At 40.3% G+C, this 19,470-nt stretch overlaps 1 protein-coding gene across 1 annotated transcript; it reads right to left on the bottom strand.

The window, feature by feature from the left end:
• Positions 1-5,533: 5,533 nt before the first annotated feature.
• LOC134186572 (uncharacterized) lies at positions 5,534-19,099 on the bottom strand. Its single transcript, XM_062654560.1, has 17 exons — positions 19,035-19,099; positions 17,817-18,042; positions 16,952-17,158; positions 16,853-16,895; positions 16,673-16,794; positions 15,219-15,315; positions 14,850-14,948; positions 14,685-14,785; positions 14,298-14,627; positions 10,173-10,275; positions 9,850-10,109; positions 9,466-9,789; positions 9,168-9,413; positions 8,972-9,111; positions 7,059-7,199; positions 5,739-6,984; positions 5,534-5,679 (listed from the first exon to the last, which is right to left on the bottom strand). Exons 2-17 carry the CDS (start codon positions 18,025-18,027, stop codon positions 5,534-5,536), a joined length of 3,816 nt encoding a protein of 1,271 aa, XP_062510544.1. The 5' UTR covers positions 18,028-18,042; positions 19,035-19,099.
• Positions 19,100-19,470: the final 371 nt, after the last annotated feature.

Raw genomic sequence — 19,470 nt, 5'->3', positions numbered from 1 at the left:
CGTGAAATTTGTAGTACCAAAAAAGCCATCGTTCTAAAATTTAATTACACCAACTGGATGCAATACTTTAGGGCTAAGAAACCAAAAAAACTGTAGCGGAAGACTCGAATGTACATGCGATTGCTTTCAGAAACTTGGCAGCTGTAAATGTCGACACAATTGCAGCACAGCTCCATTGACCTGCAGCTGTTACCGTCCTAAACTAGCATGCACAGATCTTTCACTGCAGAGAATTGTTTGGTAATACGGCGACAGAAAAAGTAACATTATTATCAAATGCCTCAACTCCAATTCAGATGACTAGTAAAACTATTTTTAGAATTATTGTTACCCTGGCATGCATGAGTACTGTCTAATTAGAGACTTAAGCTAACAATGTTCATAAGGCACGCCTGTGTAACGCGCTAGGCTGCATAGATTTACGGCGCTGGCACGTTGCGTTTATAATTGTTAAGGATACAATTGCTTTACTTATACGACCTTCTATTTACTTTTTCACCTACATAACTTGACAAACAGCCGCTCCAAAAATGCTTTCAGCGTTTTGTAAGTACGTAGATACCCGTATAACCACCACTTGCCACCCAAGGCGATGCGCGCATTAGATATTAGTTATTATTTCAACAACGGACAACTTCCGTGAATGGCAACATTTTGAATTTTGTTAGTGACAATTTTGGCTATCATTTACCGTTGAAAACCTTTCTTGCGAGATGAGAACAAAAGTCGATTTGTAGGCGTCTTTTAGACTTTGGCCAATGAACTATAAGCAAACATGCATCAAAGCTTTTGTGGGGGCCAATCCATAAAAATTGGAATAAGCAGGGTCAAAATTTAGGGTGAACGTAGTTATAACAATTTCCGCTATGCCTTACAAAAGTCTTGGGGACACCCTTGACATTCATGTGTTTATTTGATTATACTTCTCAAAATCTTAGGATAACCAGAACAATAAGACCAGCCTAGAATCTAAGATTTACGATTTATTAAGACCAAGTTACCGTATTTACCTCGCATAGAACGGCATGCTGTTATAAGTGAATTTTGCCAGAATCCGCTACAACTCCAGCTGGTACCTATAATGGCATGCCGTTATAGGGTGAGGTGCCGCTATAGAGCGAGGTACGGTAGTTACAGTAATACGAGGCCTATCTTTTGATATTAATATTGCGGTAATGGAGAAGACACGTGTCAAACTAACACATTGATGACAGATGAAACAGATACTTGCAAAGAACCATTAGTAGATGACGAACCATTAGTAGATGACGAACCATCAGGTTTGACAGATCAAGACAGTGATGATGATGAGAAACACGAAGAGTAGAAAGTGATTAGTGCTTACCAGTAATGTCTATGCATGGCATGTTCTTGAAGACTTAGTAGTAGTTAGTAGTACCGCGTAAGAAAGATATTAGATTTTGTTGGATGTGGAACTTGAGGCGCTGGTAAAATTCCCTCATTTACAACGGCATGGTGTTGTAGCTCGAGGTATAACGGCACCCTGGTAAAATTCATTCCATAACGGCATGCCGTTCTATGCGAGGTAATATGGTAACTCTAAGATCCCGATCTCCAAGAGAGTGAGTGCCCATCTCTTAAAATTAAACTGCCATTACTGCTTCTCGTTCTACAAATGTCAAAAATTGACAATGGAGAAAGTACTCAGATTGATTTCGGAATTCCACCTTTCCCTTGGATATCATTCAGTAAACTATCAATGTTTTGATAATGTAAAATGCAAGTTCTCGGTCTTAAAAAGCAAAATCTTGCAGCAAAACATCAAAAAGGAACAAGAAATTGAGACTGCAAATAGCAATCACAAAGTATTATTCATATTTGGTTGACATAGCAACCACAGACAATGACATGGCAACAACGAACAACAGATAGAAAGACACTAAATATGGCCATAAAAGATGTGAGTGCTTTCTACAAAAACAGTCTTATTATGATTTCTAAATCACAAAGTCTTGTTGAAAATGCACTACTAAGCATACTCGTCAAAACCCACAAACACAAAAGCAACTGCTTTCCTGACACAATAAAATAATAGAGACAGTTTACATCACACTTATTAAAACTTTAGGGCAAAAGGAACTGTAGGTTTCAATTAACTCTCACCACTTCGCAATAACAGACAATTTTAGCCGTGTTACAAAATCTGTGCTCAAATAAAACAACATTTGTTTCAAAGATTTCGGTTTACTAGCAAATTGTATCCAAATTCATTCCTAATACTTTGCAAGAAGTCAGTTGTTTACTTGAGGAGTTCATTACTGTAAAAGCATGAGTAAAAACCATTACTAGTTATTGTACTAAATGAAAATGTAAAAGAACTAACATCAATGAATAGAGAACCACTTTCCAGTGCTAAACCCTCGGCCTGTGTATGTAATCATATCTCGTCACGTGATAATATTTTGCATACTGAGGTCTTGAGCCCAACCCACTGGTCTAAGGTGCAAAGCTTTAAGTTGCCTTCTCCAACAAACAGACGCGCTGTCATGGACAATGCACATTCTTGCAAATTTCCGTAGAGCGCCAAATTTCTGTTGGGTAAGAATGTACAGTTGTGGCACTGTATATTGAATCAGTTGGAAACAGAACGAGAACGAGTGACCCAAAGTCGTAGAATGTTGAAGTTCAGATTCATTTGTGATGTATGGGGTGCTTTCACCGACAGGATGATGGAAGAGTTGACAGCCCGCGTCTATTCGCCATTCCACTTCACATATAGACTTAGAGATATTGAAAACAGACAAGTGAAGCTTTTCACAAGACCCCACCAGCAGCCAAAGAATGCTTCGGTTAGAAAAAGCCGACAACTTGGCTACCTGATCAAGAAGGTCTTGCTATACACCATTGTGTGCAAGCAGATCACAGCACCACCAAAAGTAGGGAGCTTGCTTCATCTTTCTACGATTTGCAAACTCTTTTGCAAATGTACACAAGACCAACTTAGAGACAACCTCAATGAAAGCAAAAATATTTTACATTGGGCATTCGTGTATATATCCCTCTGAGGTACTATCCCAAATCCATGACAATCTCCATGTTCGAGCAGCATGCTTTCTATATCAAAGATATCGAGAAAAGTGGTGGGTCTGGGATTATATTGCTTTGATGTCACCACTATCTCTCCTCGTCTAGAGTGCACCTTCCAGTCAGCACCCAAGATATGAAGGTATCAAGAGCAGTGTGGAAATTAGGAAATTATTTTGGCTCAGACAGACCGAGGACATTCTTGTATGGTGTTACATGTACAGTCAGACCTCGTTATTCCGACACTCGATAATCCGACACTCGATAATCTGATACCAGCACTTTCTGACACGGATGTACGTGAAACCAATTAACATGGATCACTTTGTACTGGATTTGGTCTCATTTGTCCGACACTCGGATTCCCACTATGACACAAAAATATCGCTAGCTAATCCGACATACACATGCGCAATGTCATATTTGCATTGCACGTGTCGCACGCATGGCTGCCAAGCGGAGACGCGTGGATCTCTCTGGAGAGCAGAAGCACCAACTCTGTATCAGATGTCAGCCAGTGACTTCGCCAGTGTTGACTCAGATGCTGAAACAGGCCACTCCCTGACTGATGAGGAAATTGTGGAATTGGTTACTGCTACAGATATGGACGATAGAGATAAAGATGAAGATGATGACAGTGATCCCACCTGCTGTCACCTTGTCTGATGCACTTGTTGCAGTTCACACTCTACCAACCTTTATGGAACAAGATTTCCTATCTTTCAAGGATGAGACTGATCCAATCTTTGCATAGTAAACTGCAACATATTAGTGTTGTACGCGCACAGCAACGTAGAATTGATTTGTATTAAAGTTTAAGTAACCACATGTCATTATGAGTTTTATCAGCAGATTAAGAGCTTCATTCTTACCTTTCTCTTATTAGTCCGACAACTTAGATAATGAGGTTTAATGTCGGATTATCCGATAATAGGACACCTTCGCTAATCTGACAACAAGCAGCTAGACCAACGTGGTCGGAATAACGAGGTCTGATTTTAATGGCTCCTTTTGCAATGCGTAAAGCTCAAGGAGCGCAAAACATTTACTTCAAAACATCTCAAGAGTGAATAGGCGATAGTGTGGGTTTTGAAGATCTTTCCACCACTTTCTGAGCTCGCAATGAGGCATTGACTTCTTTACAGATTTTTTGTAACTCGACGTGATGCTGCTAGGGATTGTCTAGGACACACCACACAGAGCCAGATATCGCCCAGTTTGACTGGTGAGTTGAATTTGTTGTGCCATCTCCAGGTCTCTGGCTTCAAAGATGAGTTGTGCCAGCTCTGCTTTGCGCAGGCGAGAAAATCACTCTAGCCCGGTGTTCTTGGCCTGCTGTCAAAAGGCTTTAATTGTTGGTAAACCGACGGGTTTGGAGGTTAGACCACTGTTCGCATACTATAGATTCTATTTGTCTGCTAAAGTGCAATTTTCCTCAACTCACAGACAAGGCACACAATTCTGTGGCTATATACTATAGATTCTATTTCTCTAATAGGATGCAATTTTTGGTACTCCTCAACACTAGGTCAGCGTACATGGCTATATACCTATGTTTAATTGACCGTAATTTCGGTAGCCACTGATAGGCCTGTACGGTACGTATACAGGATTTGGTGAAAAGGGGATAGCTGAAATGGTTGCCAAATGTTTTCAAATGCTCTCTCAATACCTTCACGTCTCGAGCGCCAAGTGGGGTGTCGTTCCCAGCATACAAAAGGCACGGCGCTCCGCCATGCCTTGGCTTCCACTTGGTACAGGCCCGCCATGCTTTGCTGTATGAGTAGGCAGTGATTAGCTATGAAGACAATGGACTTGTATTTGTATTTTGAAAAGTGGGAAGTTGTTTCAGGCTAACAAGTAGTTCCTGGGATGCTTGGGTTGAAGATAAGACCAATTAGGACAAAGGACTGCCATATGGTATGAACTTAATTGTAATACAAGTACTCGAAGATAAACAGTGGTGGTCTTGCACTCTGCCCACTATTTAGGTCAGTATCTGATGGTAACAAACGAAGTCTGTAGATGTCTGGCCTTCCTATCCTATATAAAGGGAGGTTCTCAACTTCTTGAGGTCTGGAAATTTTCCCACTCGCATTAATCTAGCTATCATGTGGTCAAACACAGTGAACTAAGACAGAGAGAAACTTTTTTTCAAAAAAAAGATAAACCACTTTGTTCCTTTTATGCCTGGGCATTCTGTGACAACAGTTTGTGGCATCTCAGCGTAAGCAAACCTGCATCAAAGCTTTTGTGGTCAGACCATAAAATTAGAATGGGCGGGACCAAAATTTAAGGTGGGCGTGGTTATTTCAGCCGTGCCTTCCAAAAATCCTGGGGACACCCCTGAATGATGACAGATATCGTGGAGACCACACAGCAAAAAGATGTGGGACAGACCAAGTGGTAACATCGCGACTTGGGCGCATTACTATCATTACATTACTAACTACAGATACAATTTATAGTGATTGATCGATTACAACAATCACTCACCAGCTGAATATTCATACATCATTCCTCTTCTGTCGTGTTCCTGGCAACCTTCTACTACCTGTGCAGCTCTCATCAATGTATCCTGAGCTGCCTGTGGCTGTGACATCAATAGATAGGCTTCTCCCATGTTAAGCAATGCTATAAAACAACACAATCAACTGCATAAACACAACAAACGTCATAAGACTGCTAGTCACCTCTGACATGCTGTCTATTGTTTGATGACATTTCAGATGCCTTCAGATGTTCGTTGCAAAGACGAGCAGCTACATCCACATGCTCAAAAATCAATGAAAACTGACTTGCTAAGACCACAACTTCCACACATCTCTCTTCATCAGAAAACCAGACAGCCTTTTCTGCAGCTGCATATACATGTGGGATAAGAGAAATAAAACGATCATCTTTTAGAAAAGACCTGACATTGGACAAAACGCATGGTAATAAACGAAGAAGATAATGACATAGGTTGGCTAGTCTGTCACGAAGCAGCTCGCGATCTGGTTGACACAGAAAACGTTCCAAAACTGTTGAGTGAACGAGTGGATGCAGAGTAAAACTATATCCCTCATTTCCATCAGACATATCAACTAGTGAGTGAGACATCAATGTATTGAGAGACCGACTGTAGTGATAACGAGGAAGAGAACCAAATACAAGAGGTTGCAATAAAAATTCAGGAATATCCCTACATGATATCAGTGATGCATAAGACAACAGCAGCATAGCATTGACATCTGTTTCCTTCACTGTTTCAATATCAAGTTGCCATGTCAAGTGCACATGTTCGCTGTTTGTCACAAAATATCTGGCCATGCTAAGAAGATATCTCTCATGCTGTTTAGTTACTATTGACTGAATATTCTCATCAGTCAGTTTTGACATTTCTCTTGGTTCAAACACATCATACTGTTGTAATAATTCTTGAAGATGACTGATTTGAAAATAATGAAGAAGTTTGTTCATATCAAGAGCAAGAGCTTCTAAATGTGCTTGTTGCATTCTGATCAGTTGATAATACTGCTGACAGCCAACATTTCTCTTCCTCATGAATGTTCCTGCATGAGCAATACCCAATGGTAAACAATCAATGGGATCTTCAGTCACTACACGCTTGCCATAAATTGCCTCTTCACCAAGCAAAGCTTCATCAGCATGTCCACGCCACACTTGAAGAGCTTCCACTGCCGCTGCACTTTCCAGTCGACCAAGAGATATGACATTGTCAGCTCTTGCTAGTATACTATGATCTGTAGTCATACGGGTAGTCACCAACACGTGCACATGAGCTGTATTACAAGGAAGAATCTTTTCCAACACATTCAATCTATCTGCTCCATCATAAAGCAGCAATACCATGCCTTTCTTATAAACAGCTTCTAGAAAAACGTTGTTGTCATCAAAAACACCACCTCCACTTGACTGCATTGACAACCGACGCAACTGCAACAAGAAATGAAATTTTGCTAAATTAACATAATTTGAAGCACATTTTCTACACGCAATTGCTGCCTTACATTTTCTCTTATCGAGAGATGAAGAGAAGCTAATGATTCTCCATTAAAATAAAAAACTCCATCTGCATACATACCCTTGTACAGCACAGCATACTTCTCTGATACATGAGATTTACCGCACCCACCCAATCCAGTTATAACCTACAGACAACACAAATATAATAACTGAACACTCTAGCACACAACATTGCTTACATACAAAATTACACAAACATCCTTACTATAAATATTATCAGAATACTTGTAGTCATAAAAACATGTAGAAAAAAACTGTCACTTTACCAGTAGAAGATCCAAACGAGAGAGCAAGGCCCACGCATGCCTCTTTTGGCTCAAACGGTTACACAACTTTGCTCAGTGTTCAAAACTATCGCAGTCCAACCAGATTTTGAAACAATATTAACATTTTCTGATGTGAGACGACAGCTAGTAGTGTATGTTATTAGTCATTGCGCGAGTTATGTATAGCTATGATGTAATAGGCAGCAGCTCCAGTATAAGAGTATCACCCTGCCAATAAATAGTTTCCTATTTGAACTATTAAAATTAAACCAAAAAACTACAACAACCTTACTTTAGCAGCATAACCTCGCAACCTCATATTGGTAGTAACTACCCTAGCTGTAACACAAAGCAGAGTTCTAGCCAAGGTTCTTGGAAGCCGTAGCGGTATGGGCATGGCACATGAGTCTGGTATGCGAGCGTGGCATGTACGCGTTGTCTGTGCAAATTTCTGAAATAAACATGACCGCTGATTAGGGGAGTGGTTTAGGATATCTTTTGTAATCCATTTGCTTTTGGTGTACTGACTGAAACTCAACCTCTACAAATCACACTAAGGCAAACTGATTTTCATTACTATTACTAGGCAACAAATGCAATGACAATACTCTAGGTATGCAATTAGAGACTCATGATTGACATGTCTCCACCTTCTCCCTTTACTGTTGATAAACGTTCCACAGGTATGAACAGAAACACTATCTACGCCTACCCAGTAAGTTGAAGGCCTAGCGGTCATCTCTGCATGAACACGTAGCAGATACGTTAAAGGCGTAGTGGGCAGGTCTGAAGGCGTAGCAAGCCGCTACGCCTCAGCATGCCTGGCTAGAACCCTGCAAAGCTAATGCTATGCACACACACCTATCTCTGATCTGTACACACAACACAACCAAGAACCAGCTTTGTAAACATGACTTTTCCACAACAACAATTAAACGCTTTCTGACAATGAATGGCCTGACTCACCAGCGTAGGAAGCGGGGACTGGGGGGAGGGATGAATCCCCCTCGCTCAATGTAGGAATTGAAATTTCTGTGCCAGTGACTTTCGCATATCTGTTTACGGTCTGGCAAGCAAGGTAGTTTTACTCATGATGACATCCACAGTGCAGCTCCCCCTGCTCATGAACATCTTCCTAAGCCACTGTGACTATTAACCTATTATCAAGGTAGTCCCAACAATGAACTATTTGAAGTAATCAAATGATTCTGCAGTCCGCTTCATCACACTACCAGTACTGCATATGCTACCGCTAAACTTTGTACCTTATGATCATTGTATCCGACAGACAGACAGACAGATGACAGACACACACACCCACCACCCACCCACCCACACACTCACACACACACACACACACACACACACACACACACACAAACACACACACACACACACACACACACACACACACACACACACACACACACACACACACAACCACACACACACACACACACACACACACACACACACACACACACACACACACACACACACACACACACACACACACACACACACACACACACACACACACACACACACACAACACTACCAACAGCCAAATTCATATATTGATGATAATTTACTTCAACAAATAAACTCTGCTTGTTAGTCGGCATGATTACCTGCAGGCAAAAGTTGGGTATGTCTTTGCCTTTCTGTTCATCTACCTTGTTTCCCCAAAATGATTTAGTAATAGTGTCAAGCTCTATCTGCCTTCCACACAGTCTGACATCATCATGAATATTTTGAGGGAAAATCTGACCTAAAATAGAAACAACAATAAACATTAATATAACAAGCAATAAAACTGCAACTTGCTTTTCAATTCTTCTGTGTGTCTGTCCTTTCTGATTTGTTGCAAATGTCCGTGTACCTCGTCCACTTTGAAATCACTGCCCATTTTAGAATGTAACAAAGACAACATTTTCCATGCTTGTTCTCTTGGAATGTGAGCTTCTAGTTCAATGATCTCTGTCTGCTGAAACGTTAAACCCATATGACCAGCTACTGCTTTCCAATCATCACCAACTTCTCCTGCTAACTCATACAGCGAACAAGAAAGCCCTAAAACAAATGTGTTAAGAATTTGTCAAGAACCACCACTGAACTGTCCAACCTTCTGAGTTTGTTTCTTTCATATGTGACAAAATTTGCTGCACGGCTTCCCTGCCAAATACTTTCTCTGCAGATGATCTATGGTCAGCGTTGATAAGAACTTCACACAACGTCTTGATACAAGCTTTACGACCATGTTTTTCTTTCCACATTTCAAGCATATGAAGTGCTTGTTCCTGCAGATTGCCTTGATGTTGAATAGCAATGTCTTCTAGTATTCGTCCATGCATTGGCTCAGGTTTCAGACAATGAGCAACATTTCTCCACTTCGAAGCAATCTCGACACTCAACAATTGAAAACGATCATCTGAAACAACCTGATCAACTAACAAACATAAAAGACTTTTATAAACATAAACAGATTTGGTTAAATGTAAGCATTTACGTTTATCTAATACAGTTCTTGTGTTATTTCTGTAACCACATTCTGTGTCTTGAGAAGAAGACGTAGAATGTGTATGATCAAAATTTTCCACAACCGAAATAGTTCTATTGGTCAAATAAGCTTCAGAATAACCACAATTCATTTGACATTCCATATGTCCTAACTCTTGCTGTGTTTCATTAGATATGTGTAGCCTATCCAAATGCAGAGTCGCGACAGCAGCCTCGTCTGTAACGGTAGCCTCGTCTGTAACAGTATTACTACCAACAGAGATACACTAAACAAATCTAAACTGTTGGTTTCCCGTTAAATGGTGTTCTTACCAGTCAAGTTGGATGTCTCTCTCACTTCTATCTTCAGACTGAACCAACTCAACAGAGTTCATTTCCTCTGATTTCACAGATAAATTGTTCGTCTGACTACAATCTAAATAACAAAACTATTGCCAATGCGATTTGGCTCTCCTTCGTCACCTTTGTTTTAACTTTCTACTCTGTTTAGTTCCAGCCAATCAATTTGCAGAAATAGAAGCGCTGACACAGTTACATACTTACAGTTTACAACACTTTATTAAAGTTACATCAGTAAACTGAACTGCAATTTGTTCAATTAGCAAGACCTCCACATGTTTAAATACATGTAATGCCCCATAAGTACAATAACTCTATGATTGAAAAGGCAGTAGCTAGCGGTCTAGCAGCCTTACTTACGTCTACTGGAAGGCTAGAGGTCCGGCACTTCCTGTTTAACAACTCATGTACTGTATGTAACACGGCTGCCGACTGCTTCTTCCACCTATCGTTGGCAGAATAGAAACAGGTACTATTGCCCCTAAGAATTTGTCTCGACTCTTGTTGGCAACGCCGACAAGGGTGGTGAACAGTATACCACCTGCTGGGTGCTCCCGCCTCACCAGTCGCTTCGCTACTCCTCGCCCTAGAGCCTCCATTTAGACCAACAAGCACAGTATAAAACTGTAATGTTGTTTTCTGCTTCGTGACTGTCGAACTGTATGTGCTCGTGCAGAGGAAATGTCAGAAGCGTTGTCATTGCGCATGCACTATAGACATGTGACTGCTGGACCACTGGCCACTTCGATTGAAAAAGGTTGTAATCTTCCCCATTTTATTAGAAACATCTCTATATAGAAAGGAGAGCTGTGTGTGTGCGTGCGTGTGTGTGCATGTGCGTGTATGTGTGTGTGTGTGTGTGTGTGTGTGTGTGTGTGTGTGTGTGTGTGTGTGTGTGTGTGTGTGTGTGTGTGTGTGTGTGTGTGTGTGTGTGTGTGTGTGTGTGTGTAAACTGAGGATTTAGCAAGAACACAAAACTGCGAGTCTTTAGATCACTAGTGATGCCAGTTTTATTACATGGTTGTAAGACTTGGGCAATCACCCAAGTAGATATTCGAAGACTGACCACTTTTCAGATGCGCTGTACTATAACAAGATTAAACAAGATAAGAAATACCCTCAACTTAAAATCTGAAAGGAGAACCAATTGAATTTCAAATTCAACATCAAAGATTACGGTGGCTTGGTCATTTAGAACGGGTGAACATCTCTTGTCCACAAAAGTTGTTGCTAAGAAGCAAGTTACATAATATGAAAAGTCCTCAGCATTGTCCAAAGAACAGATGGCTTGATACCATACAACGAGATCTGGTATCATTGAATATTGACCTGTCACAAGCAAATGACCTCACTTTCTGGCGGAAACTTCTGCGATGCTGAAGCCCATAGTGGGTATTGGCAAAATTCCAAGCTCCGGGTGTGTGTGTATGCACGTGTGTCCATTCATATAAAAGAGAGGATCTCCAAGAAAGGGGAGTAGCAGCACTACAAATCTATAGAGCTGACAGTGAAGCTGTCGCCATCTTCAGGACTTCTCTCAGGACCACGCAAATTCCTGCTGATCGAATCCGCCTCCACTCGCGCAAATTTCTCTGGAACGGCCCATCCAATATTCACCAAATTTAAAATGCCCATTCCTGACCTTAAATGGAATGCACTGAGCGTGTTGTGTTTGCCGGCAACATCGAAAAAGGCAAGATATTTTTTAGTATATTCAGGTCTTCAAAACGTATGCCTACCTTCGTTTGCTCGAGTATCCGTGTCAACTAGCTGACACAGTCAATACGCCTGTTCCCTGCAATGGCAGCAACGTCTTGGAAATGACGACGTTCAACGGGACTGTTGAAATGGCTGCGAGTGAATCAGACGAGAAATGAATAAGTTATGTACAGGAACTGTATATACGAGTAAGCAAATAACTGCACGTGACTTCCAATTTCTGCTGCCCCGATGTATCTCTGAACGGAAACTCGCTGCTAATTTCTCGAACCGGGACACTCGGTTACCTTTCTATTTGTCTTCAATGGGATACTAAAATCATTCCAATGCACACCCACACCAGCAATTTACACAGAATCCAACCTACACATTCCTTGCAGTGATTGAGCGCTACACAAGAGTATGTCGATTTCTATCGATAAAGGGAGAAAAGCAAGATTAATTAGACTTCATTAAGCACATCCAGAACTGCGCATATAACTGCATGTAATTTCCAAGTTTCTGCTGCCCGAATATCTAGCTCTGGACGGAAAACTCACTGCTAAATTTCAGAACGGAACACTTGGTTACATTTTCATTTGTCTTCAACGGGATATTAACTAACAATCAATAATTTATCAGCCTGGGCGACGAATGGCTAGTCACTGCTATTTTCTCAAAACAAAATCGTAATACTTGAACGAGATATACTTTGAACGAAATACTTAATGAGAATTCAGTCCGGCTGCTCATTGTTCAGGTCGGAGGAAAAATGCATGTGAACGAGATGTATACTTCATGATAAATTCTCAGAATGGAATACTCATAAATTTGCATACAACGAGTAAGTAACTGCATCTGACTTTCACTTTCCTGCTGCCCGGATATCTAGCTCTGAACGGGAAACTCGCTGCTAATTTCCCAGAATGGGAAATTCCGTTAACCCTTTAGTTGTCTTCAACGGGATATTTAACTATCACCTTCCAATTCATTCAAATGCACGCCCACTTGCACCAGTCCCGTCTAGGTTGTACACATCGTCGTCCTTCGCAACGCTTACAGCGATTGAAGATTTCTTGCCGATTGCATCCACCCTACTAGCGATTGCGTTTCTCTCCAAATTCTGATTGCATTTGCACCAAATCCAACCTACCCATTTCCAGAATGGGACAATCGGTTACATTTGTCTTCAAAGGCCGTAATGTTATAACTAACAATCAATAATCTAATCATCCCAAGCAAAGAACTCTCACTGTAGATTGATTGCTTATGCAATTTCAATAGATCCCTAAAACATCGAGTGCTTGAATAGGACCATATATCGCAGCTAAGTAATTGTGTCTCTCCTAAAGCAATCACCTATTCAAAGGAGAACTCTCACCAAAATCAACTATCTTTCAAATGAAAAAGCTGTCACTTCATGACACAACCCTTTGGAACCATCTACTGTAGGCGTTTACCATAACAGAGAAATACAGCATTGAAATTATCTGTGTGGGCGGATTTAGTACCGGTATTAGTAACTCTGGTTGTTGGTTAGCAAGGAAGTCCGATACCTGTGCACTTTTCAAGATAAGGATTGTGAGACATATGGTGTCAAGTTGTGATTTATTGACTAAAACAAACTAGAACCCCAAACTTATCACGCAAGTATCGAATGTGTCAATACAAACATGGAGCCTCAAAAGGAGACCCTTATTAGATGAGTTCATGGATCCATTCATATCTCGTCGCATTTTGGATACATTACGAGGACTTGGTACGGTTAAACCTAAAGTATTTACTTCCAAATGAGGACCGAGAGTAACACATACAGAGAATCTTATGAACAGGGGCATAACGTGGTATGGGCTAGACCAGGCTATAGCCCCATATTTGTAGGCGTGGTCATAAAACTGTGGTCTGTAAATACTTGTAAGGACCAAAGCTGTATACCGTGTATAGATACCCTTGTTCCAGTCTAGATCTGCTACTGATTCTACCGTATCAGTCAATTAGAAGACAATAAAGTGGGTGTGTCTGTAAAAGTGAGCATGTCCCATAGCATCATGAAGTTCACCCCCCCCCCCCCCCAATTTCTAAAGTTCACGTCTCCCTGGTCTGAACAACTCATAGCCCATTCTCTGCTTCTGTAGCTGGCTGGGTGGACCGTAAACTTCCTGCAGGAAGATACTAGGCCTTGTATCTCTATTTCAGCAAGTTTTAGTATTTGGTGAGTGTTCCCCTTTAAGCAAATCAGATGACCAACACGTAAGCTAGGTGTCCAACATATAAAATGATACGAGATACAAAATAAGCCAGCCATACCATATGTAAACAGAAACTTTGTATTCCCTCTTAAACATGCAAGTAATTAAGCCAGCCTCCTCAGGATACATGCACCACTAACAATTATCAGACCTTCATAGTTAGTTTGACTTCTTTGGTGTGAGTACACCTGCTGTACACCTCTGTGACCAAATACTTTCTCTGCTGCATCTCTGCAGTCAACTTTCATCAGAACTTCACACATTGTATTGACAGAAGCATCACAGCTGTGTTTATCCCTCCAAGCTTCAAGCATATGAAAGGCTTGTTTCTGAAGGTTGCCTGCATGTTGGGAAGCAATTTCATCCTGTAAATGTTCTGCCATTGCCTCTGGTTGAAGACTGCAAGCAACAATTCTCCATTTTGAAGCAATTTCAACACTCAGCATTAGAAGAAGACGATGTGATACACATAGACTGACTCCTACATACAAAATGTAAATTTACAATAAAAAATCTTCACTCATAGAAAACTATTTACCTTTACCCACCATCACATGGCTTTTATCAGAACAACTCTGCTTTGCTTTTAAATGATGAAACCGTAAATCATCACTGAGGCTCACAAAAGAAGACTTCGCTCTATTGATCAAACATATTCTAGAAAGAACATCTCATTATATTCCTTGTCTGTATATCTTCTCACGCTTGCTTTGTTCCATGAAGTGTCTGCAAATTAGCCATTTCTTGTCTTGGAGCATATGAAGAGGTGGTAGATACATTGCTTTTGCCTGAATCACCATCACTACAAACACACATATTATTGCAAATCCAGAAATTTTCGTACTCATAAAATTTTCGTTATTTTCATGCAGAGCCTGGTTGTACTAAAATAACATGAATACTAAAATTTATAGATAGATGCACTTGAATTCAGCTACAGTACGGTACCAATGTCCTGTACTAAAACAACATGTGTACGAACAACTTCATGGGCAGAAGTACTAAATTATGAGTACACACTAAAATTTCTAGATTTACAGTAATGGTGATTATCTTTGCATTATTTTCTGACCTGTCACATTCAGTTAAACCCACACTCCTATCTCCAGACTGATAATCCAAAGAAGAAAACTCCTTCTTCATGAATGAAGAATGCAGCAGATGAGCATCTAATAACGTAATACTGCACTATAATATACATTTGATTGCATAATGATACGAAACAAACTACACAAATAATATTCCGTCAGAAAGCACTATATGCCAAATAATTGGAAGGTAAGAAGACCTACCCAGATGCCACGTAAGAAAAGTCAGACTTAATAACAAAATAAATTTTCTAAGTATTTATCTTGAACACTGATTCTCAGTCAAACTTGCTGGTACTTAGAGTGTGGTTACCAGCTGACCAAATATTAACAATCTATATCAATACGATTTGTTTGCATTAGAAAGGCAAACACCTATGACCAATGTGTACGTGTGGGTTCTTTCCTTCTGGAAAGCGTTGATACAGTTAGATGTTCCGACTACACGCGTAGTGTACGTGGAGGTAACACCCACTATTTCTAATTGGATCACAATCAAAACCACCTCCCAATGTGAATTGGATTTATCGCGATCGGATTGAGCGATCCAGCTGCAAGTGTGGACAGCGTTGCGGTTGTATCGCGATCCAGTAGCCATTGGGTAGAGGTTAAATAAAAGCAACACTTATAACACATTTAGTATAATTGGAAACTCACCTGGAACAACTAAAGTGACTAAACATTACTACTACAAACCTATAGCTGTCATTCGTATCACTACATACACACTACATAGGCTTGCTCAAGACTTACAGCCACCTAGCAGTGGCTAGCATATAATGAAACTGAAACAATGAAAGGAACAGAGATGCCAATACCTCAGTGTGCCATCAACTGGGCATTCAAAGTTTAGTAGGACAAACAGACAAGGCGGATTTTGGTATACTACTGCGAAATTCCACCTAGAAATCTCCCATAACACAAAACAAAGGTTTCTTTTGCATAAAACCTCAAATTAATCAACTTACAATTCAACAAAACCTTACTTCTTATCCGTAAGAATCAATTTTTGTTATTAAACATTCACTGTGCAAATAGACACAGCAGTAACGCATGTGCACTGAGAAATCACCCAAAAATTGATACAACAACTAGCTGACAAGAGATTAACGTGCAATGCTACACAAAACCTCACTATATCCTCGCTCATAAGCCAAAGAGATATCAACCATGCCAGATGTTACAAGTACTTCTGCTCACTCTGTATAGCAAAGCAATTGACATCTCAACCAGTTGACCGACTCTGAAACAATCTCTAGCTATACAGAAATGTGTTCTGTTAATAAATATAAATATTCTCACTTCCCATCATAACTAACGTGCAGACGGGTAACAAAATGATACACAGCGTTACTAGTTCTCCTAGTAGTCCATAGATTGTATTGGAGTTATAAGTTTCAGTATAATATTCACTGAACACATAAACATCAATCATTACCTTGTGTATCTGTTACTTCTTCTGCATATTTACTAGTTGCCTTTTCCCCTACAAATTCTGTGCTTGCACTTGCATCAACATTCCCTTGTTTCTTGTGTTTCTTGTTTGTCTCTTCTTTCCAGCTGTGTATGTCAAGTCTCCACACAATCAAAGTTTCTCATGTACAAAGTTTCTTCTTACCTTTCATCATCCATGGTACGTGCTCTAACAGTTGTAGAATTTTCTGAAAATAGATCACATTAAAAAAATATTAAAAATTAAACATTCATTCCAAATTACCTGCACGCTTAAAAACTACATATCGTTGTGGATGCATCATCAGTTCGTTCTCAAATGCTATAACAAATTGTTTCCATTTGTCAACGACATTTTTACTAAATTCTCCAGCTTCAAGAAAGTCAGATATTTCAGACAACATTGCATTATATCCAACTGATGTCTGTACAATTCGTTGTTCCAATGGCACATCAACTCTGTGACTTATGCCTACAATTACAAACTAAATGACAATTACAAAACTAAATGACCATTCTAGACAAAGACTCAAGAAAACGTATTGTATTGCATTGCCTACACAAATCTGTGATACGTCAATTACAACAATTCTAATCTTACAAAAGGAATTTGAGTGGTAATAAGCTCATCACTCAGAGCATGCCATATCTCAAGATGTTGTGCAAGCAAAACATCGTAAAATGCATGTGAGAGACAAGAGAGTAGAAAAAGGAAGAAACAAGTATGCTAGCCGCTAGAGTTAGCAGTTGACCAAGCATGCAGGCAAGTAAGAAGAAAAGTCAAAATAAAAATAGAAAAGGCAAAAAATGTGTAAGCAGCAGCTGTCTAAAACCTTAGGCTGCAATCAAATAATTTGTACAACTGAAAGACGTATTAGAATTCTTACATGTCAACTAGAAATAATCATCAGAATTACAGTACGTCCATTGGCATTTTCCACCAAGATGACAGCTTTTTTAGCACTGTTATCAGTGCCAAATGTCAAACCAGAAAGCCTTATAATCAAGCATTTAGTAATACTGGTCAAATATTTAAGTACAAGCATCTTCTAAGAAAAACCACAACAGCATTGTAAACGTCTGAAACGTTTCAAAACTAAAACATTCTATAACAGTTAATTGTAACCTACGTTGATGTTCTGAATGTAAATGAAGCTGCATTTCTCTTTCCAGCTTATTCAGATAAGCAAGAACTGATTGCCTCCATTCTTGAATAAGATCTCCATTCCAAACTCCAGTCTCCATAAAATTACTTGCTACATCAAGTATTCTCATTGCAATGTTTTCAGCTGACAGCTGTAAACACTGCTGAGAAAATGACATGTCATGTCTGTAAGCCATGTCTACAGACAGCACCTACAAATTCGCATGATTAACAAATTATCACAAAGAACAAACATAATTACTACAGAAATGATGGAAAACTAATGGTTTGTAATGTCCCAGTCAAAGTACCTCAATCATTATCATAATACAAATTAATACATTTTTACACACATCATGAAGTCTTAACACATGTTGCAACTACATGTGAAATGCTATTAAACTTACCTACGCACATGTTGCACTGTTCTTATCAGAGGTTGATAACTGCATAAAAAGCATGCAGTTCTACATTCAATGTATCATTTAATTATGACCTACATCCCTGTACATCATAAAATGATATTAATTAATTAATTAATGCAGTAGGTCTCTCTTTATTTATCACGTTAAGTGGAAATGGACCGACGTCGCTTGTTGCAAATTCTTTCTGTGAGCCATAGTAGCGAGGAAAGGAGAGACGGTGATGATAGGAGAAACGATGATGATACGTGAAGGAGTGCAATACTATAAACTTTGTCAACACTTGGACGCGACACCAAACTGGTTTTGCAATGACGTCTCATGACTACTCCCTACTCCAGCAACTTCTATACTGTGCCGATTAGATTAGAGCCAGTCTCTCCCCGCCTTCGTCATTCCCCGGATTGTCAATCCTCTCCACGGAGAGGATTGACAATCCGGAGGGGATTGACAATCTGGGGAATGACGAAGGCGGGGAGAGACTGGTTCGAGTCTAATTAGATGGAGGCTTTAGGGCGACGGAGAGCAAAGGGACTCGTGGCCGGGGCGGGAGTACTCCCTAACGGGTCACCACCCTTACTGGCGTTCTAATTAATTAAGACAAATTCGTAGGAGCGATAGCGTCGGCTTGTAGTCTGTCTACAGTCGATGAAAGGAGCAGTTGACAGCCGGTGTTACGCACAGTTCACGAGAAGGGCTCAAGTTATTGAAGTTTCTGCGACACTTCTGGACGGCTCACATGCCACATAACTCACATATAATTACCACAACTTTCATCCAACCTTTCACTAGATCGAAGTGGCTGGCTTCAGGTACACCGTATCAAACTCGCTCCGACTACACGTACGGGTACACGGCAAAGCTGCATGGTCACATGACGGCAAGTTGGTCACATGACAGGTTCGTTTTGTGCACGTGCCATTGACTATCTTGCACATGCTGCTTCAAAGTTACAAGTGTACTCTGATTTGCGCCAGTTTCCTTCACGCGCAAAAGCTCGACAAGCAAGGGCAGGCTAAACAATCAGTGATATGACTGAAGCTGTGCATGTAGCATGATAATTTGACCACACAACTCAACATATTTCTAGTGCTCTCGCCACTAATCTACTGCATCCGAAACACTGCTCTACCCCGGATTAGGGTACGATGAAATCTGTCTCTCTAATCTACTACATTGGGCTATTGCAGTTACGTAATCTCCAGGCAGGGTTATGGA

This window comes from Corticium candelabrum, chromosome 11 (genome assembly GCF_963422355.1).
Source record: "Corticium candelabrum chromosome 11, ooCorCand1.1, whole genome shotgun sequence".
NCBI classification, from domain to species: domain Eukaryota; kingdom Metazoa; phylum Porifera; class Homoscleromorpha; order Homosclerophorida; family Plakinidae; genus Corticium; species Corticium candelabrum.
This window is presented reverse-complemented; position numbering and strand designations above follow the sequence as displayed.

Coding starts and splice junctions, on each gene's coding strand:
- LOC134186572 (XM_062654560.1), bottom strand. CDS start 18,027: ATGGCTTACAGACATGACATGTCATTTTCTCAGCAGTGTTTACAGCTG. Junction 15,316..16,672: donor AGAAGTAACAGATACACAAG/GTAATGATTGAT, acceptor TTACGTTATTAG/ATGCTCATCTGCTGCATTCT. Junction 10,276..14,297: donor AAGTCAAACTAACTATGAAG/GTCTGATAATTG, acceptor TTTGTTATTTAG/ATTGTAGTCAGACGAACAAT.